At 56.5% G+C, this 20103-nt stretch overlaps 3 protein-coding genes across 7 annotated transcripts in view; 2 read left to right on the top strand and 1 right to left on the bottom strand.

Moving 5' to 3' along the window:
• Positions 1-5487, bottom strand: part of CCDC159 (coiled-coil domain containing 159) — a 7830-nt gene extending 2343 nt beyond the window's left edge. The window contains exons 1-11 of the mRNA XM_029916595.1: positions 5380-5487; positions 3917-4035; positions 3576-3805; positions 2798-2831; positions 2407-2495; positions 2234-2315; positions 1853-2042; positions 1198-1265; positions 1044-1120; positions 556-677; positions 225-333 (exon numbers count right to left, since the gene is read on the bottom strand). Coding sequence (XP_029772455.1) covers positions 225-333; positions 556-677; positions 1044-1120; positions 1198-1265; positions 1853-2042; positions 2234-2315; positions 2407-2495; positions 2798-2831; positions 3576-3805; positions 3917-4035; positions 5380-5393 — 1134 coding nt within the window. The 5' untranslated portion in view covers positions 5394-5487. The remainder of the gene's footprint in view (positions 1-224; positions 334-555; positions 678-1043; positions 1121-1197; positions 1266-1852; positions 2043-2233; positions 2316-2406; positions 2496-2797; positions 2832-3575; positions 3806-3916; positions 4036-5379) is intronic.
• A 70-nt stretch (positions 5488-5557) lies between these two features.
• Positions 5558-8113, top strand: TMEM205 (transmembrane protein 205). 5 transcript variants are annotated; one of them, XM_029918839.1, is made up of 4 exons: positions 5558-5659; positions 6353-6461; positions 6567-6730; positions 7745-8113. In XM_029918839.1, exons 2-4 carry the CDS (start codon positions 6362-6364, stop codon positions 8048-8050), a joined length of 570 nt encoding a protein of 189 aa, XP_029774699.1. In that variant the 5' UTR covers positions 5558-5659; positions 6353-6361; the 3' UTR covers positions 8051-8113. The 5 variants fall into 5 exon arrangements, with proteins under 5 accessions (XP_029774699.1, XP_029774701.1, XP_029774698.1 ...); XM_029918841.1 differs by lacking the exon at positions 5558-5659 and adding an exon at positions 5688-5762; XM_029918838.1 differs by lacking the exon at positions 5558-5659 and adding an exon at positions 5710-5793.
• Positions 8114-10641: 2528 nt separating this feature from the next.
• RAB3D (RAB3D, member RAS oncogene family) lies at positions 10642-20068 on the top strand. Its single transcript, XM_029918327.1, has 4 exons — positions 10642-10893; positions 11576-11694; positions 11778-11902; positions 17328-20068. Exons 1-4 carry the CDS (start codon positions 10666-10668, stop codon positions 17513-17515), a joined length of 660 nt encoding a protein of 219 aa, XP_029774187.1. The 5' UTR covers positions 10642-10665; the 3' UTR covers positions 17516-20068.
• The last annotated feature ends 35 nt before the right edge of the window (positions 20069-20103 follow it).

Below are 20103 nucleotides of genomic sequence, written 5' to 3'. Positions count from 1 at the left end.
CCCTTGAGTGGCATCATGATCAAGGGCCAGAGCCCCTTGATTATGTCACTTGAATGTGACCCAACATGACCTCAGTGACCCCTGAATTTTGCCCCACTGATCCTTTACAAAGATCCCATTGACCCTGAGTGATCCCTGGATGGAAATCCTTAATATGACCCCTCAAGTATGGCCTCTGAACATGACCCCTATGTGTGAAACTGGAGAATGAACCCCCCACACACCCCAGAGGGCACCTCATCCCCCTCACCCCGGAGGTTCGAGGCCCTGAGGCGGCCCCCTGCGGACATGACGAAGATATCAAAGGAGTTCTGCAGCAGGTGCACCGCAGACCTGCAGGGAGATGGGGAGCTGGGGGCCCTGGCGGACTCCTGGCTGCTCAGGGCTGGGGCAGGGGGGCCATGGTGGGGACAGAGGTAGAAGTCAGGCCTAGGAGGAGAGGGACATCTGGACTCGAGTGGGTTCCACATTCTGGTGGTCGGTTGCTGCTTGATCTGACTGGTGAGGGGGCAGGGCAGGTGAGGATCAGAGGTTAGAGTGGGAGCAGGGCATCACCATATGTCACTCAGCTCCTTTTGGAGGTCATCCCTCCAGGAGCCATTGCCTCCTGGTGGCATCTCCTCAGTCTCCGGCCAGTTGGATGTCTCATGCCCCTGCTGTTTCATCTTGGTCAGGACCTGGGGCCGAGGTGGGGATGGATGGCGGGAGATGTGTGTGAGATAACAATAGTGCTAACGATGACAGTGGTGAAAAACGTCCACTATATAGCACTTATTACACATCAGGCTGCCCTCAATGTGTTTAACATTCAGTTCATGCAGCTACCCCTTCGGGTAGGGATGGGTTGTTATACCCATTATATAGATGAGGAAACTGAGGCCCAGAGGGATGAAGTGCCTTGACCACAGTCACAGAGCAGTAGGTGGCAGAGCTGAGATTTGAACCCAGGCCTTCCAGCTCCAGTTCGTTGGTGGAAGCCGACAGAGATTCCCCCCCTGCCCCCCTGCTCCCCACTCCCACGGGGTCTCGTCCTCTCTGCCCACCTTGCGACACTTCACCTGCGTCTTCTGCATCTTCTGGATGTTCATCAGGTTCTCCGTGATCTCATCCTCCTGAGCCTCTGTAGGGGGAGGGGACTCAGGGGGGCCAGAGCTGCAGAAGGACCCCCTCTCCTGGCTGTGGGCTCTGGGCACTCACGGAGCTTCTGATAGATGAAGGTCACCTCCTCCCGCACCAACTCCAGCTCCTCCCACAGGAACTTCTTGCTGAGGGGACAGTGCAGCCTAGACCCACAGTCCCTGCTCAGCCTTTGGTCTCCTATTTTCTGGCCTTCTGCCCTCCTGTTTGCCAACCTGACTCCTCAAGCTTCCTCCAACTCCCATGTTCCTAGCTGTTCAACCACCCATCTACCCAGGGTTGGTCCCTTCCCCCACCCTGCCAGCCCCCTTTACCCCCTATCTCCAGTCCTTCCCCCTGGTCCTCTCCTCCTGACCTCCAGCCTCCCATTGCCTCAGCCTCTCGTTGCCTCGCCTCCATCTCCCCGCCTTCTGCCCCTCTGGCCTCCCATACTTTCCCACCCTCAATCTCTCCTTCTTCCAGCTTCCCGTATCACCTCCAGTTTTCTGATACCCTGGCTTCCTGTCTTCCCTGCCTTCTGGCCTCCAGCTCCACCCCGCCCCCCCCCCACTGCTTCACTGCCTCTTCATCCCCTCGTCTTGTCCCCCAAGCCTTCCACAGTCCCCAGGCCTCCTTGCTCAGGCCTCTCCCACCTGCCTCAGCCCACATTCGGTTCCCTCTCCCTGGCCTCCCGTCTCTCCCACAGCTTGCAGGCTGCCCTCCTGACCATGCCCACCTGTCCCGGATCTCTTGGGCCAGCAGCTTCAGGCAGCGAGTGGTGCGGGCCCTCTGTACCTCCTCACTGTCACGCAGGGTCTTCTGTAGCCCTTGCAGGCCTTGGGCCAGGGCCCCGTACAGCCCCTGCGGCCCCTGCTCCACGCCCCACTTGCATCCCTCCTCCGTCTGGCTTATGGGTCTCAGCACCTCTGCAGATTAGGTTGGGATCTTGACTGAGCCCCAGCCACACCTGCGCCCCAGCTTCGAATCCAGCTTTCCCTAACCCTGGCCAGACCCTGACCCTGACCCTCTTCACCCACCTTCTTTCACCTTGGGCTAACCCAGCTGACCCCAACAGGGCCAGCCTCCGGCCTGACTTTGACCCTCGGCTAGTCCTCACCTTCAAGCTGCTGAATCTTGATTTGCTGCAGGCAGCTCTCCTTCTCCAACATGGTCACTGAGTGGTTCAGGAACTCGAAGGCCTGCGAGGAAGAGGTCAGGCTTGGGGACAGGGGCAGGGAGCAGGCGGACAGGGCCAGAGGTTGCTGAGGGCAGGGCAGAGGTGACTCACACCTTGGTCTGGGCCTGTAGTTGGCTCTTGAGTGACTCCAGTTCGCATCGCAAGTGCTTCTGGAAGTCAGGAATCATCGTGGTGGACTTAGCTATGAGCAGAGATGGGGGTCAGACAAGGCTAGGAGGGGTGGGGGCAGGGGCAAGGTACGGTCAGGGGTCAGCAGAAGCTCAGGAGAGGGTGAGGGGCAGGGGCAAAGTAACGAGCTAGGGTCTGTAGAGGCTGAGGTAGAGGCAGGAGGGCAGGACAAGGTCAGGGGCAAAACTCCAGCTGATGATGGGGCAGGGGTAATTGGGCAGCAATGGTGCAGCTCCTCCCAGGTGAGGGCCGAGGCTGCAGGGAAGAACTGGCAGGTCTTCCACACATAGTCTTTTTGGGAAGGAGGGTTCTCACCTTTGACTTTGGACGTGCTGGTCTCCAAGGGCTTCTAGGAAACAGGGACATGAGGGGAGTAGAACTTCATCTCTGTGCTTCTCCCTGCTCACCCCAACCCATTGTGTGTGGGGGCTGGGCATGAGTCGGGTCTGCTGAGTGCTGGGTGCCCCAGACCCCGCATGCAGGGAAAGCTGCCTCTATGCATGTGCTGCACCACCGCCCACCCCACACTGGCCCACACATGGTCAGGAGTACATTTGTGTGGCTTGCCCCCTACCTGCGCGCGCCTGGGGGCTGCCCCGAGGGCACGTGCCTGCGGAGCCCTGTCCCTGGCTTGGGCTCAGGCAACGGCCCTCCTCTTTAAGGGCAGACAACACAGACCACGTCTGTGGGGAGCTCCACAGCGCCGAAGCACAACCACACATGATTGTCGAAGCACAACTACAGCCACAGAAGCTCGGACACAGCCAGGGACGCCAGGTGGTAAGACCCAGGGCATCCACCCACATCCATCTCAGACACACAACCACAACCACGGACACACAGGTACGTCATACCCAGAAACAGTCAGAGACAAGACCTGACAAAGAGACAAACGTGCATCCGTTCCATTCATCCCTTCTTCCGTTCATTAAAGACATTTTTAGTGTGGGCTGGCTGAGCACTGGGTGCTGTTCAGGGTGCTGAAGATACATATCATGAGGAGGACCCCGCCCTGGCCCCCATGGCCCCCTCCCTAAGCCCTGGAGCAGTAGACTGTGGTGTGGCCAGGAGGGGTTTCCCGGGTGGGGGTGACCTTAGTGATACTGTGATGCTTCTTCAGGTCCTGGTCATTAGATTGCTCCTGTGAGTCTGGGTTCTGGATGAGGGGAGACCCATACGACCGAGGTCCTGAGTCCCTCCTAGGCCTCCAGTCTAGACTGGAGTTTTGTACTGTGTTCTCAGAAGCAGCTGGCTCCAAGATCTCTGGCTCTGAGGTCCTGGACCAGTGAATCGTATAGTTCAAGGTCTTGTCTGAGGATAAGTCTGAATGGAGGGGGGTGGGTGGAATGAAAGGGTGAGAGGGCTTTCTGGGGCCAACCCAGAGCACTCCAGCCCCACCCAGCTCCCCAGCCCTAGGGAAGCCCCTCAACACACCCCAGTACTTGTCACACTTCCCGTTCGTAGGCAAACACGCGTTGGAGGGCAAGGGAGATGAGCAGTAGCAGGACAGAGAGTAGTCAGGGTCCTGGGGTAGGCCAGCCAGAAGAGGGTCGCTTCAACAAGGGGGGACAGGGGGCTGCACTGAGACCAGCCCCCATGTCCTGACACTCCCAGACCTCCCCTAATACCCCAGAGAGGCCTCAGCCCTGAACACAAGGCTTCCCAGGCAGGAGCAGAAGCCAGATGAAAGATGATCCCAGCCCCCGGCATTGGGCTGGGTAGTGAGAAGGATCCAGAAGACCCCCCACAGGAGAAACTGAGGCCTCAGAAGAGCCTAAAAACAAAAAAGGATCTTAGCGTTGGGCACTAAAGGAAGGGCATTCCTGGCAGGGAACAGCGTGTTGCAAAAGCTTGGAGGCGTGGAAGAACGTGCTCTGTGCTGGTAAATTCAGGATGGCTGAAGGTGGGGGCCAAGAGAAAGCGGTAGGTTGGGGCAGCTCAAGCAAGGCATTGAAAGCCAAGCAGGGGAGTTTAAGAACACAGCTCTGGGTCTCACATTCATGCCCTCTGTTCAACATTCCAGTGTTGTCAGAGCTGGTACCGATGGAGACCTGGGACACGTCTGCCTGGGGAAACTTCTAGGTGAAGGGCATTCTGTCCTGAGCCACATTCAGCCAGAAAACCCACACTCTAGGGCTTTCCCTTCTGCTCTTTCTGGGCTGGCTGGTGCCCTTCCTCTGGCCCTAGACCTCCTAAAACACTCCTATATGCCCTTCAAAACTCTACTCAACATTTGCTTTGTAAAATCTCTTTAATCATTTTTTTAAAGCTCATATGTTCCGAGCACCTCACTGAGGGCTGGGCACCACCATATGCACTCACTGGGTCTTAAAACCCGTTTAGGAGCTTTTCTTCTGCCCGAAATGTTCCAGGCTACCCCTTCAAGAATCACTGTCTCCGGAGACTCTCCAGCTGGGTGGCCTGGGTTCCAATGCTAGCTCTGCCCTTTCCTGGCTGTGTGATGTTAGAGAGTTCTTGAACCTCTCCATGCCTCAACGTCTCCAACTATAAAACTCGATGTCATACTATATCCACCTTACTGGGTTGTTGTGATTAAGTGAATTAATCTATGCCAGTGCCTGACATACAGTAGTGGGAAACTGTCCTCGAACGTCACGCTGAGACCCTGGGAAACCATAGGAGCCGTGGGAGGCTTTAAGGTTAAAAGGAAAGATGCATTTCTGAGTGCCAACTACAGGCGAGTCCCCAGTCGAGCCCCTCTCTCCCTTCCCCCATAACTTTCCTCCTACCGCTCCCACAGTAGCGGTTTCTCCCGCTATCCCGGGGAGAATTCTTAGGGAAGGGGGCGGGGCCATTAGCCTGAGCCCCACCCCCCGGGCCGAGAATCCATTGCCTGGTGGGCTCCCTACCCCCTTGCACCCCCGCCTACCACATACCACCTCCTGCTCATGCTCTCCCCTCAGGGACCGCAAAGCCAGTCCTCAGCTGTGACGCTGAAATTTGATCCCGTGGGGACACCATCGCATTAAAACGCGCAAAGCCTAAAGGTAGAGTCACAGAGAGGGGTGTGTCTGACACCTTAGCTCCGCCCCCGTCGATGCAGCCAAAGGCCTCATTGGCGCCTTCCTGCTTCCGCCGATCTTAGGAGCCGCGGTGTAATTGGATAACATCTAGTCAAGGGGGCAGGATTCCAGGCTGGTTTCCGCTAATCGATTAGTCAGTATCTAAGAGGGTGGTACGGGAGGCGGCAGATCTAAGATCCAATTGGTTACCGGTTTCTCTAGGAGGCGGGATGAATTCTTGAGAAGGGGCCGAAGAGGTTTGCGGTCCCCTGGGAGCGCGGGAGCGAGGTAGCAGGCCCAGCCCACCTGGCCTACAAGTTCCGGCCTGGGTGCCTCCATTCTCGGACTTCTGGGTGCTGCGGGTTGAGGTCTGGGTGCAGTGGTAGGGTCGGTGTCCTCGGGATGAGATTTGAGGTTTCCCAAGACTAGACGGGATCTCCGGGGGTGCTATGGGGATTTTCGTAGTGATACCTGGGATCCTGAGTCGAGAGCAGGATTCTTTACCGTCAGAATTAGGTCCCTAACCGGATTTAGGGGCGAATCACTAGAAAGACCTCTGAATACCCAGGGCTGTGAGTGTGTGCTGCGGGGCCTAACTGAAATTTTCGGCTTTCGGAGGAGGCGTGGAGGCTGGGGTCCAGAGAGCCTGAGATCTTGAGGGCTGACATTTGGAGAGATGAGGTTGGAGGTTGTCACAGGACTGTTCTGGTCTTCCCCACCCCCATTCCCGAGCTGGTATCTCTTGATCTCTGCTGGGTTGGCCAGTGACCTGGCCTTGAGCAGGCTCACAGGCTGAAGACCATGGGGCAAAGGTAAAACTCTGAGCCATCCGGTGCCTCTTTCCCAGGCCTGCAAGATGGAGGAAGGTGGGAATCCTGGAAGCCTGACTAAGATGGTCCATCTACTGGTCTTGTCAGGTGCCTGGGGCATGCAAATGTGGGTGACCTTCGTCTCAGGTAGGGACCCTCCACCTGGACATCATGGGTACCTGGGGTGGAGACAGGAATGAGAGGGGGGCCTGGAAGTGTCCTAACAGGCATGTGGTCCCTTGCACCCCACAGGCTTCCTGCTTTTCCGAAGCCTTCCCCGACATACCTTCGGCGCCGTGCAGAGCAAACTCTTCCCCTTCTACTTTCACATCTCCATGGGCTGTGCCTTCATCAACCTCTGCATCTTGGCTTCACAACATGCCTGGGCTCACCTCACATTCTGGGAAGCCAGCCAGGTATGCGGGCTTGGGCTCCACTAGCCTCTGGTGATTCATTCCCAGGACCCCACTGAGCACCTATGGCTACACCTTTGTGAGAATTAAAAACAAAAACAAAAAACAAGCAACTGCACCTTCCTGGTGGGCACAAAGCTGGGCTCTGGATACCCTTGAGCAGTGCACAGCCTGCACAACCATCTCTAGTAATCCTGTCTATCCCCCAGTGTCTCTCTGCTGGCTGCTGCTCTGTCTTTCCCCTGGCTAGGCCTGCTGCCAAGTTGTGGTGACTCAGCTAGGTTGGGGCAGTGACCCCAGCTCATTGTTTAAAAACCAGCCTGACTGGGAATTTACAGTTCCCCACTCCCGTCCACACTTTCTCCCAGCCACAAGGCAGGGGACCATCTCTGCCTCTCCTATTTCTCTATCCCGCCCTCCCCCTGCCCCCATTATGTTCCACAGATGTGGGCAGGTGAGGCCTGACAAAGATTTCAAGAATAATCCCATTGAGACAGGATAGGACTATGTGTAACTAGAACTTAACAGGACTTTTTCTTCATTCTCTGTGGGCCCAACCCCGGCTTCTGGAGCCTGAGCGGGGCCCACAGAGGAGATGGGCCCCATCTTAGGCTCTCTTTTGGAGGGAAGGGTTATGGTGCTCTGTCTCAGTTTGGGAAAGAGAGGTTCTGCCCCTGGGATACCCTCGGTTTTGGGGAACAGGAGGGGAGGAGACAAAGCTGTGTTGTGGAAACTTCCAGTCTGGGTATATGAGGAAGAGAGGCTCAGGAGGTTTTGGGGGAAATAGAGGACACGGTGATGGAGCCTTCCCTTGGGATCTGCAGGTTTCAGGGACTGAGAGCTGGAGCTCTGGTCAGGGCCTCTAGGCTGGGTGTGGGGAAGGAGAGGGAGGCCTAGCTTTGACCTAATGCGGTCTCCCATCCCCTACTGGGCTTTTGAGGATGCGGGAGGACCCTCCCCAGGACCCCTCCTGCCTCCCAGGCATGACTCACCTTGTCCTTCCACCCCCACCCCCAGCTCTGCCTGCTGTTTCTGAGCCTGGCGCTGTCCACCATCAACGCCCGCTGGCTGGAGCCCCGCACCACAGCTGCCATGTGGGCCCTGCACGCGGTGGAGAAGGAGCGGGGCCTGGGTGGGGAGGTGCCTGGCAGCCACCAGGGCCCAGACCTCTACCGCCAGCTGCGAGAGCAGGACCCCAAGTACAGGGTCCTCCGCCAGACCTTTTTCCGTTACCACGGCCTGTCCTCCCTCTGCAATCTGGGCTGCCTCTTGAGCAATGGGCTGTGCCTTGCAGGCCTTGCCCTGGGCCTCAGGAGCCTCTAGCACCCGCTGCCTCTCTGGCCCTGCTGGGGGCCCCAAGGTCAATAAACACGTCTTTGGAAATGGCTGCTGTCGTTTTTCTCTAACTGGAAAGCAGGCAGAGGCGTGGGTCAAGGGAGAGCAGGGGCCTTCGCTACCCCGATCCCGCTGCCTGATGATTTGGAATGTTAGCTATCACGACCCCTGTGCTCCGGTCACCACCATGACCGGTGTGGGTGAGAAGCACGCGTTGGATGTTAAATGCCATAGAGATTTGGGGACAGCTTGTCACTCATCCTACGCCGGCCCTCTCCGAGGCATCCATGAGGCATGCACCCACGTGGCAGCCCTGGGAGGGAGCTACTTTCTGTTCCGGGTAAGCAACGGGGACTCAGAGATGTGGCTTCAGGTGCAGTTGGTCGGGTATGAGCCCCAGCAAAGCCTGCAGGTCCTCTCATGGCTTGAAGAAAACTCTGGAGCCTCGGCTGGGCGTGGATGCCAACTTTCCATAGTGTGTGGCCTCCCGCAAGGGGCTGCCCGGCACTGAGCCTCCATTTCCTTCACTGTAAAAATGTCGTTCTAAGGGCCCGGAAGCGTATTTCGCAGGGCCCCAGCCCGCTTGAGGGTCAGGCATTGCACTTTACAAACACTGAGTCAGATCTGAGCCCCCACACAGCGCCATGAGGCAGGGACTCTGGTCCCGGACCCCGGGACGGATGGGGAAAGAGGCCTGCGAGGTTGAGGAACTCGGCCAGAGTTAAACCGAACTAGAAATTGACGGAGCGGGGATTCGAACTTGACTCCAGATCCCACGCTCTTCATTTCTGTGCACGTCGTAGGAGCTCTACGTACAGTTAGGAAGAATGAAAAGTTTATTGGTGACGGGAGGGCACTAGACGGCTCCAAGCTCAGTGCGGCTTCCAGACCCCGCGCCCCGCCCCACCGCTCAGCGCCCGGCTTTTACAAGCCCCGCCCCGGACTCGGCCCCGCCCCCTCCCGGGAGCCGCCCCTCCTCCCCAGCCTGGGCGGAGCCGGCGCGGGATCCGGGTTGCTGCGGGCAGCTGCGGTGGCGTCGGCGGCGGCTGCGGGGTCGGCGTCGGGGCTGGGGCCAGGCCGCAGCGAGTTCGGAGGACAAACGCCCGCGGGTAGCACCTCCCCCACGCGAAGCGACCCCTTCCGAGGGAGCGCAGCCTGCCCCGTACATCCGCTTCCCAGCAGGTCTGGGGGGTCCAGGGGGGCTAGAGGGAGGGCCCGGGGCCCCGGGGAACAAAGGCGAAGGGAGGGGGAAACGCCTCTTCCCCCGCCCCCACCCAGCTGGGCTCCTCGGGGAGTGTTAATGGGGCGCGGGCGGGGCGGAGAGTCCAGCTGGGAACAGGAGATGGGACCATATGGTGATGGGAGGAAGCTCCTGAGCCCCCCTGCACCGGCGGGGGCGCCCCGAATCCAGCAGGGGGACAGGGCCGAGCCCGCCGGGGACCCCTGTCCAGCGCCAGGCGTGAGCGAGGGTGGGCAGATGGTCAGGAAGAGGTGGCACTGGTCGACAGGTGGGCAGGGGCTGGGGGTGGGGTAAGGGCCCCAGCCTGGCGGCCCTGCCCAGCATGGGGAAAGGCTTCCTGCCCCTTGTCTTCCCCTCCTCGAACTCGTTCTCCCGGAACACCGGGTGGGGCCGAGGGCTGGGCAGGAAAGGGCCCGGGTTCGGTCCTCTTTTAAAATGGGAAAAAGCCCCACAGGCAGTTGAGAAATAGGTTTGCTAAGGGTTCCTCCGCCACTGTGCCTTCCTTTCAGCCAGGCCTCCAGGAGCCTCCTGGTGCCGCTCAGGGAGTAGCCACGGACAGCTGGGGGAAACTGAGGCCTAGGGAGGCAGTGAGGGCTGAGGGGGTGTCCCTGGTGCAGATGAAGTGGCACAGCTGTGGGGACAGATTGCCAGGAAAGGAAGGATCAGGGGTGGAGGGGTGGTGGTAGGGCTCTTATATGGCTTCCTTGGAGTTGGGGACTGTCACTGCAGCCTCTGTGGGCCCAGGTGAGTCAGCCCTGCCCGAGGGAGAGGGGTCCACCCCTTTGACAAACAAGGTGGCAGTACCCATTTGAGGGGAGAGCTGGGCTTTAGGCGTGGGCTGTGTCCTCTGAAACCCCGGTGCCCATGGAGGTCAGGGAAGGGGTTAAACTCCGCTTTGGAGGGGGGTGTCACAGCAGGTGTCCCTGCCAAAGTCAACACCCAAGCCCTGAGGGGGGGCTCTATCCACCAGCTGGCAGGGGCCCCCCTCCCCCCCAGCTCACACCTGGGCCAGGCCAGCTGCTCACCGTGGGGTAAAGTCCACACCCGCACCTTCTGCAGGGTCTGGTTCCTCAGTGGCCAGAAGAGGCACCCCATGTGTCCCCCACCACCTGGACCCTAGCACTTGCTAAATGTCCCCGTTTTCCAGAAGAGCACACCGAGGCCCGCAGAGAGCAAGTGATGTATCTGAGGCCACTTAGCCACCAAGTGGCAGAGTGAGGATCTGAATCCAGGTCTGGTGTATTCATTGGAGCCATTCCTGATGTTTTTCTGTTCTGCAGGGCTTCAGCCCTTCCCCCGCTGCCCCCCCCCCCCCCCCCCCCCCCCCCCCCCCCCCCCCCCCGCCGGGAGGCTCCCTGCCAAGATGGCATCGGCCGGAGACCCCCCCACTGGCCCACGGGACGCAGCAGACCAGAACTTCGACTACATGTTTAAGCTGCTTCTCATTGGCAACAGCAGCGTGGGCAAGACTTCTTTCCTGTTCCGCTACGCGGACGACTCCTTCACGCCTGCCTTCGTCAGCACCGTGGGCATTGACTTCAAGGTCAAGACGGTCTATCGCCATGACAAGAGGATCAAGCTGCAGATCTGGGTGGGCCAGGCGGCTGCTGTGGGTCTGTGCCAGGGGACAGGAGTCTGTCCGAAGGCCCGGGAGGGCCTGGGGTCCCTCCAAGGATGTCTGTGATAGGGTGTAGGGCTGTGGGGAGGGGTCCAGGGTGAGGGAGAGTGGCCCAGAGCTGGGGAGGGGGCTTGGGGTAGATTGAAGAGGAGGGGGACCTTATCTATGAGCTGAATTCATCAGGATGAAAGGCACATGCTCTGCCCTGTGGGGTCTGAGGGGCAGATGGTACCGACCAAGGCATTAGACATCCTGGTGACCCACGGGGGGAAGAGGTTTGGGTCCCATCACAGGGGCGAGCTCAGGGTCCCCCCCACTGAGCCTCTGTGCTCTTCAGAGACATGCTCTTGCTCCCAGTGTGGCTGCTGGTGACGAGCGTCGTGGTGGCACCGGGGTGTCTGCGTCAAGATGGTACTCTCTGACCCAGGCAGCCCTTGGCTGTGGTCACCAAGTTTGGTCTTGGAGATGAGGTCAAGGGGCTTACATACAAGTCTGAGAGGCACTGACCCCTCAGACTGGGAATTCCTCAAGGGCGGGGCTGTGTCTTCCCTCAGACTCCGGCTACAAGCACCGGGTGGTGCCCCACTTAGGGCCCTGCAGGGGTGGGGCGAGAAGCAGAGTAGCTTCTTGTCACCTGACCCTGCCGTGTTCCTAGGACACCGCGGGCCAGGAGCGCTACCGAACGATCACCACAGCGTACTACCGCGGGGCCATGGGCTTCCTGCTCATGTACGACGTTGCCAACCAGGAGTCCTTCACCGCTGTGCAGGACTGGTGAGTGCTGACCACTGACACGCGGACCGTCGCCCTCTCACCCTGACCCTTAATTCCTGCCTAAAGCCCCTCCCACTCCACAGGGCCACACAGATCAAGACCTACTCCTGGGACAACGCTCAAGTCATCCTTGTGGGGAACAAGTGCGACCTGGAAGATGAGCGTGTTGTGCCTACTGAAGAGGGCCGGAGGCTCGCTGATGACCTTGGTTAGTGCCCAGCCTGGGCCCCAGGCCCTGGGCCTCTCAGGCCAAACCCAGTCCCCACGCTTGGGTTCAGGCGCAACCACAGTCAGCCACCCTTTCCCCTTTGAGGATCTGGTCGGAAAAATACCCACATGTATGCCACCTTCCGCATTTACTTTCAGAGAATTCGGTTACAGATATTTCCATCTCCCTCCCCCAAAACATTCCTGGAAATTTATCCTGCAAACACGCCGCCCACGTGGGAAGTGGCAGGTTTATCAGATCACAGCACCGTTGGCAGGAGGGGAATCTTGGTAACCTCTTAAATATCTCTCAGTGGGGGAAGCGGCCAAACATGTAGTAGAGTCACGTGGTGGAATACGACACAGGGGCGAAAAAGGGCAGCGCGGCCGTTATGCTGTGCTGCGCAAGATCTCCAGGCTCTGTGCTGAAGTGGACAAAGCAGACTGCAGAAGAGTGAGCTTGGCTGCTTCCTTTAGTCCGTGGCTCAGCAAATGTTGTTGCTGGTTTTAATTTTTTAGTGTTTTATTTTTTTTTTGAGAGAAAGAGAGACAGCGTGAGCAGGGGAGGAGCAGAGAGAGAGAGGGAGACACAGAATCCCAAGCAGGCTCCAGGCTCTGAGCTGTCAGCACAGAGCCCGATGCAGGGCTTGAACTCATGAACCATGAGATTATGACCTGAGCTGAGGTCAGATGCTTTAACTGACTGAGTCCCCCAGGTGCCCCGTAAGTAGGCTTCGAGCCCAGCGTGGGGCCCACCACGGGGCTTGAACTCACAACCCTGAGAGATCATGACCTAAGCTGAAACCTAGAGTTGGACATCTACTGCCTGAGCCACCCACGTGGCCCATCAGCAAATCTTTCCTGAAAGGGCCAGATAGGAAGTATTTTCAGTCCTGGGGTCTCTGTCGCCACTCAGCTCTGCTTGAAAACTGCCAGAGAAAAGAAATGAATGAATGAGTGTGACTGTCATCAAAACTTTGTTTATAAAAATAGGCAACAGGCCAGACCTTGCCTGTGACTTGAAGTTTTCTGACCCCTGCATTAGTGTATAAAAAGGCTAAGAGTAAGAATATGTATTTATGTTTGCCTGAGGGAACTCTGGGAGGATACAGAAGGATCTAGTAATGGCAGTGACCTGTGTGTGTCTGAGAACCGGGGGCCAGGGCACGAAGACAGAAGGAGGAATTTTTCAGCCTACCTTTTTGAATCGGGCAAATGGAAACTTAAGCTCAAAGGAAATCTGGCCTGGAACGTTCTAGTATTCTAAGCCCTCCCCAGGACTCCCCTTGCAGGAGACAGTGGAACCACTGTAGGAGAGGGTGGGTTAAGGACCCTGACTCAGGAGCTAGAATCCCATTCCACAAGCCACTGTGGTGTGACCTTGGACACGTCGCCTCCCCCTCTCTTCGCTTCCATTTCTCCACCTGGGAAACCGGGAAAACCGTGTCCTTCGTAGCGGCGTTAGAAAAACGAAATAAGCCGATACTGAACATTAACTCGTATTATTTCTCGATCGCTTGGCGATCTTGTATTGGTAACTTCAGCCCTCTGGACCACCTCTGTGTGAAATGGATCTCAGAACAGCCTCACCTCATCCAGTTGTCACAGGCGTTAAATGAGTTACAACGTACGAAGCCGTTAGCGCAGCCGTGCCCGCGTGTAGATCGCATGAGCGTTAGCACGGTTGTGAACTGTTGTTGGTGCTTTGTCCATAAAACTCTAGGCGCCACATAACGGCCCGCAAATCCTGAAATGTTTACTATCTGGCCCTTTACAGAGTAAGGTCAGGGACCCTGGACTGTAACAGTTCTCTCTCTCTCTCTCTCTCTCTCTCTCTCCCTCTCTCTCAAGTCATAGCTCTACCACATATGTATTTTTTAATGTTTCTTTATTTTTGAGAGACAGAGACAGTGCAAGCAGGGGAGGGTCAGAGAGAGAGGGAGACCCAGAATCCGAAGCAGGTGCCAGGCTCTGAGCTGTCAGCACAGAGCCCGACGCAGGGCTCGAACCCACGAACATGCTATCATGACCTGAGCCGAAGTCGGCTGGCTGACCCACTGAGCCACCAGGTGCCTTTCTTTTTTTTTTTTTTTTTCCTTCTTACCATCTGTTTGTTGCACCAGCTGGGTCTTTGTTCCGTGGGATATTTCCCTTTTGAGATTTGCCTCTCTGCTCCCTTGTGGTGTCATTTGACCTGCTCCCTGTTCCCTGTGTCTTCTGGGGGCTCCGGGTCGGCTCTCGTTTGCAGGTGTGCTGGGGGCGGGTCCGCGGGAGCCAGGGAGATCAGCTGTGCCCCCGCGGTGGGCTGGACCCTCGTGGGTGTTGTGCACACACCTCGCAGGGAACATCTCGTGAGGGGGGCTGAGGGGACTTCCTAATCTGCCATTAAGTTTAAACTACTGACGAACAGGGCGCCTGGGTGGCTCAGTCGGTTAAGCGTCTGACTTCCGCTCAGGTCATGATCTCACAGTCTGTGGGTTCGAGCTCCACATCAGGCTCCGTGTTGCTCAGAGCCTGCTTGGGATTCGCCCTCTCTCCCTCTCTTCTCTCTGCCCCTCCCCTGCTTGCACTCTCTCTCTCTCAAAAATTTAAAAACATAAAAAAAACTAGACGCGCAAGCATGACACACCCACATGTACGCACATGCCGCCCACAGACGCAACCCCAATAGTTGTCTGTTTATGTTAAAAAAATATAACGGGGGGGGCACCTGGGTGGTTCAGTCGATTAAGCCTCTGACTTCGGCTCAGGTCAGATCTCACGTTCGTGGGTTCGAGCCCCGTGTCAGGCTCTGTGCTGACGGCTAGCTCAGAGCCTGGAGCCTGCTTCCAGTTCTGTGTCTCCTTCTCTCCCCCGCCCCCATGCTCTGTCTCTCTATCAAAAATAAATAAAACATTTAAAAATATATATATATAACGGAAAGCTGAATATTAAAACACCAACAGTAATTGTTTCTCAATGATAAAGTCACAAATAGCTTTTCTGTCTTGATATTTTTCAGGAGTTTCTAACTTCTGCAGTGGATCTCTCCACTGAATATTTATAAAAAACTTTTTATGTTTATTTATTATTGATACAGAGAGAAACAGAGCATGAGTGGGGGAGGGGCAGGGAGAGAAAGAAGGAGACACAGAATCTGAAACAGGCTCCAGGCTCTGAGCTGTCAGCACAGAGCCCGACTCGGGGCTGGAACCCACCAACCGTGAGATCATGACCTGAGCCGAAATTGAGCGCTTAACCAACTGAGCCACCCAGGCGCCCCAATCCACTGAATATTTATAATCAGGAAGGGGAGCTTGGGTGGTTCAGTCGGTTGAGCGTCTAACTTCAGCTCAGGTCATGATCTCACAGTCTGTGGGTTTGAGCCCCACATCGGGCTCTGTGCTGACAGCTAGCTCAGAGCCTGTAGCCTGTCTTCAGATTCTGTGTCTCCCTCTCTCTCTGACCCTCCTCTGCTCACACTGTCTCTCTCTCTCTCTTAAAAATAAATAAAACATTTTTTAAAAATTAAAAAATATATATATAATCAGGAAAAAAAGTATTAAGGAAAAAAATTGAGATTGTTGGAGCCGCACACGGATAAGGAAATTCCAGTCTCGCTTAGGAGGAGAGTGGGGTGAGACTGAAGATCTCTAGGCTCTGAGTAAGAGATCTGAGTTCATGCCCTGACCCTGCCATCCATTCATTCATTCAGCAAGTAGGCTCTGAGCACCTGCTCTGGGCCAGACACCAGACGAGGCAGACGGAAATTCTGCCTTGGAGCTGGCATTCTGGTAGCGGAGACGGATAGTAAATGGATAATTACTCACGTAATTATTTAGTTACAATTACATTTGTATAGCCCAGCATGACAGGTGCTGGCACAGAGGCCCGTTTGCCCTGTGCTGCGTCCTATGGTGGGCATTTGAATTTCTGGCCCAACTTGGCAGGTGTGGTGGGTGTGGACATACCGTGGACCTAGGCAGAGCCGGAACCAGCCTTTCAGGGTGCAGGGAGCCTTGTCGGGCATGTGTTCACCCTCATTTTTAAGTCAGCAGCCCCCTTTTTGTAGCCAAGGAATGACAGGCAAGTCCTCAAGTATATTTACTACCTTCCATGTTTGGGAGGAGAAGCTTTTTTTTTTAATTTTTCAAGTTTATTTATTTTGAGAGAGAGAACAGGAGAGGGGCAGAGAGAGAAGGAGAGAGAGATCCCAAGCAGGCTCTGTGCTGTCAGCCTCAACCCCATGAACCATGAGATTATGACCTGAGCCCAAACCAAGAGTCAGAGGCTTAACTGTCTGAGCCTCCCAGGTGGCCCCCGGACAGGCTTTTTAAAAATGAGAGACAAGGTGACACGTTGGTCACTCTGATGCTAAGAATATATCCAGGGGCACCTGGCTGGCTCAGTTGGTAGAGCAGACGACTTTCGATCTTAGAGTTGTAAGTTTGAGCCCCATGTTGGGTATAGAGATAACTTTAAAAATAAAATCTTAAAAAAAAAAATCCCGGGGCACCTGGGTGGCTCAGCCGGTTAAGCTTCTGACTTCGGCTCAGGTCATGATCTCACAGTTTGTGGGTTCAAGCCCCACGTCGGGCTCTGTGCTGACAGCTCGGAGCCTGGAGCCTGCTTCCGATTCTGTGTCTCCCTCTCTCTCTGTCCCTCCCACACTCACGCTGTTTCCCTCTTTTTCTCCAAAATGAATAAACATTAAATAAAAGACCTATATATTCAAAGAAACCTTGTGCCCTCCCTCCCGAGGCCCAAGGTGGGACCATGGGAATCTTTATTATTATTCATTTATTTAGGCCTAAAATACGTATTTCATATTTGTTAACTGTTGTCATGTGAGCAGGCAGCCCGCCGTGAATCCCAGCTCCGGCACCTGATGCCTTGGGACGCAAGCGGCTTTTCCTCTCTGTGTCTTGGTTTCCTCATCTGTAAAACGGACTCTAAGAGCATGGCCCTCAGAGCATCATGAAATGAGTTCATTTGCATAAAATGCCGAGAAAAGGGCCTCCCACAGTAGGCATGATGTCAACACTGCTTATTATTATTATATCATGTATGTATTATTCTCCTTATTACTATTTTTAGCACGTTCTGTGGGCCAAGAACGGTCCGCATCGTGTGCGCCCCACAGACCCCGGGAAGCCTGCCGTTCGTCACATGCCGGCCAGGCACCGGCGCGTTACTTGCTGACTCCTGCAGCCCCTGCTTTGTGACAAAGAGATTCTTAAACTAGTCCACCGGGGGCCTGCCGCCACAGGTTTTTATAGGCATCCACATCGCTCCCATCTTACAGATGAGCAAACTGAGGCTTTGAGGGGTCGAGGCACTCAGCCAAGGTCCCGCGATTGCATGAAGGGCAGACCTGGGCTTGGAAGCCACGCTTGGGTGAAGCCACGGCCCGGCCTTACTGGTGTTCCCGCCCTGTGTCCATCCAGGTTTCGAGTTCTTCGAGGCCAGCGCCAAGGAGAACATCAACGTGAAGCAGGTCTTCGAGCGCCTGGTGGATGTCATCTGTGAGAAGATGAACGAGTCCCTAGAGCCCAGCTCCAGTCCGGGCAGCAATGGGAAAGGCCCGGCCTTGGGGGACACCCCAGCCCCCGAGCCCAGCGGCTGCAGCTGCTGAACAAGGGTCCCCACCCCCGTCCGCCCCTCCCTGCCTCGGCAGGGACTGTGACTGAGGCATGAGCCACAAGGGCTGTTTTCCTAGCTCAGGGCCCCCCCTTCCCCCCGTCAGCTGCCCCGACCCCCGCATGGCTCCTTCTCGCCATGGCCGCCATCTTGCCGGAAGCAGCCTCATCACAAGCCCCAGACCCTGGGGACTCTGCCCTGCAGGCGGGGTCTGGGGCTGTTGGCCTGCACGAGCTTGCTGCTTTTCAGGCATTTTAGTGGAGGGAGCGAGGGCGGCGGGGCCCACCCCCGTCTGGCGGAGGGGCGTCCACAGTGCCTTCTGGGGGAGAACTGTCGTTCTTGTCCGTCCGCCTGGAGTCCACAAGCTGGCTCGTCTCCTCCCTCCTGCGTATGAGTCCTCAGAGGTCGCCCTCGGAGATGCGGAAGGCGACTCCTTTCTCAGGGTCCCCCTGGGGTGGCCCCAAGCCTGCCCTGGACCCCCCACACACACCTCAGGCTTCCAGGGCGGGGAGGTGGTTCTGGCCCTCGAGGACCCTTCCCTCCTGGCCTGCGGATCGTCTGCCTGTGAACGCAGTATTAAAACAGCTTTTCCCATGCTACAGGGACAGGAAGTCAGAGCCCCCCGCCACCCCCCCCCCTGCGGCTTCAGGGACTCCAGAAGTGCCTTCTGAGCCTCCCCAGTATTCCACATCACCCACAGCCCTGCCACTGTCTTGGCCTATTCACTATATCTCTGATCTTGGGCTGAATTCTAGAATGATGGGCCGCATCAGGCTGGGCGGAGAGTGGCCCAACCCCGGGCGTTCCTGCTTGGGACGTTTGGCCACGAGTTCACCTCAGAGCCCGGAGCCCCGGCCCTCCTGCCCACACCTGCCTCCCCCAGACCCCGTTTGGCTGGTGATGTTTCAAGCCAAGGGCTTTCCACATCTTAACATCCTGCCAGAAAGGGAAATTGAGCAAGGCGCCCACAGCCTGCCCTTGCTGGCGGCCTGCTGGCGGAAGGACCTGGGCTCCTCCCCGTCGAGGACCCTTGAGGACCCAGAGTCCATTTCCTGAGTCCTACCAGTGGTGGGGGCCAGTGATGTGATGCTTCCTATTAATGGACGAGTCCCTCTCCAGGAGGCCTTAGGCTCGGGCGGAAGAGGCAAGAAGGCAGGGTTGTGTCATAGCGGTTACCACACGCGATTCACAGATACAGCTTGGGGATGGGCTGGGAACCAGTCTCCCGGGTTGACTGGGGTCCCCAGCCAGCAGGGAGGCCCCCGCCGGGAGGCCGTGTGCAACTCCGTGTCAAACTCCGGTGGCAGGGTGCCTGTCTGTGCCCTGTCACGCCAACTAAGCCCCCGTAACTCAGTCCCTGTGAGATGGTCCATTTTCCACTCCCAGCCTCAGATGCCAAAATGACTTCCGATAGCCTTAAAGATCTCAGCCTCCTCCTGCTGGAAGAGAGGAAGATCTGGTTCAAGTTTAACTCAGCTCTTCCCTTTACAGAAGCTCTGGATTCCGTTTCTTTCTAGAGGGCCCCGTTCATCCCCTACCAAGGGCTGCCCCTCAGAGCTTCAGAGTGAGGGCACCTTTGTAAGCCGGCCGCTCAGACAACAGTGGTGAAACGGACAACTTTTTGGAAACACGCACTGTGAGTTTGGGGAAGGTTTGGGGCAGGAGGCAAAAGTGTTCGTTGCTTTAGTGTAAAAGAGAAACGAAGGCAGCTAGGAAGAAGCCTGTTAGGAGGCCCGGGGGCTGTCAAGATTCGGTTGGCCAGCCCATTTTCTTAAGCTGCTGCCAGAAAACATAAACCAAAACAAAACAATGGTGGATCAGAGCGCTGTTCTCCCAGGGTGAGCCAACTTGCGTGTGGGGCCTGCCGCGGGCCAAGCCTTGTGTTTACCCAAGAGTTCTGAACACTCCAGCTTCGAGTAGCACAGAGCCGGCGAGCAGCCTCTGGGTTTTCTCAAGACTAGGGTTATGTAGGAGAGGGATTTTTTTTTTTTGGCTTGTTGCTTCTAAAAATAGTGCAAGTTGTTATTTTATAGTTTTGGGTGGGAGGCTGGACTCTCTGGGGGAACTGAAACCAATGTCCTCGAAGCTCGCGGGCAGAGGGGTGTGGAGATTCGTTGAGTTTACAAACAAAAATGAAGCCAAAGGCGTGGGAAAAACCACTCCTCCAGGGAGACTGGGGTCCCGAGAGGTGGCCGGAGGCTGGGTCCTGCATTCTTACCACTTGCTTTCAGCGGCTCATCTTTCCACTGCCGTGACCGCAGTTTGGGATTTGGGGGTCCGCTGTTTTTCTTTTCTTTCTTTCTTTGGCTTCCCCAGGGATTCCGTTCTTGTGTCTTTTCCTCCGACCCCACTCAGAAAGGCAAGTAATGGGTGACACTTGGTCTCCACGAACTGGTGTCTCCCCTCCATCCCGAAACACTACGGCGTGAGCTCTCGACTTTGTCACTCATATTCTGTGTTCTCCTGTGTAAGCGACTCTTTGCGGTCCCCTCGGAAAGATGAGCGCTTTTAGCCACAAGAGAAAATAAAGCCGTGATGCCCAGATGCACTTGCTCTTTGTGTTTCCATTAGTGAAACGTGGTT

This window comes from Suricata suricatta, chromosome 12 (genome assembly GCF_006229205.1).
Source record: "Suricata suricatta isolate VVHF042 chromosome 12, meerkat_22Aug2017_6uvM2_HiC, whole genome shotgun sequence".
Taxonomy (NCBI): domain Eukaryota; kingdom Metazoa; phylum Chordata; class Mammalia; order Carnivora; family Herpestidae; genus Suricata; species Suricata suricatta.
Note: the sequence above shows the minus strand (reverse complement) of the source record. Positions and strands in the feature narration are given on the sequence as shown.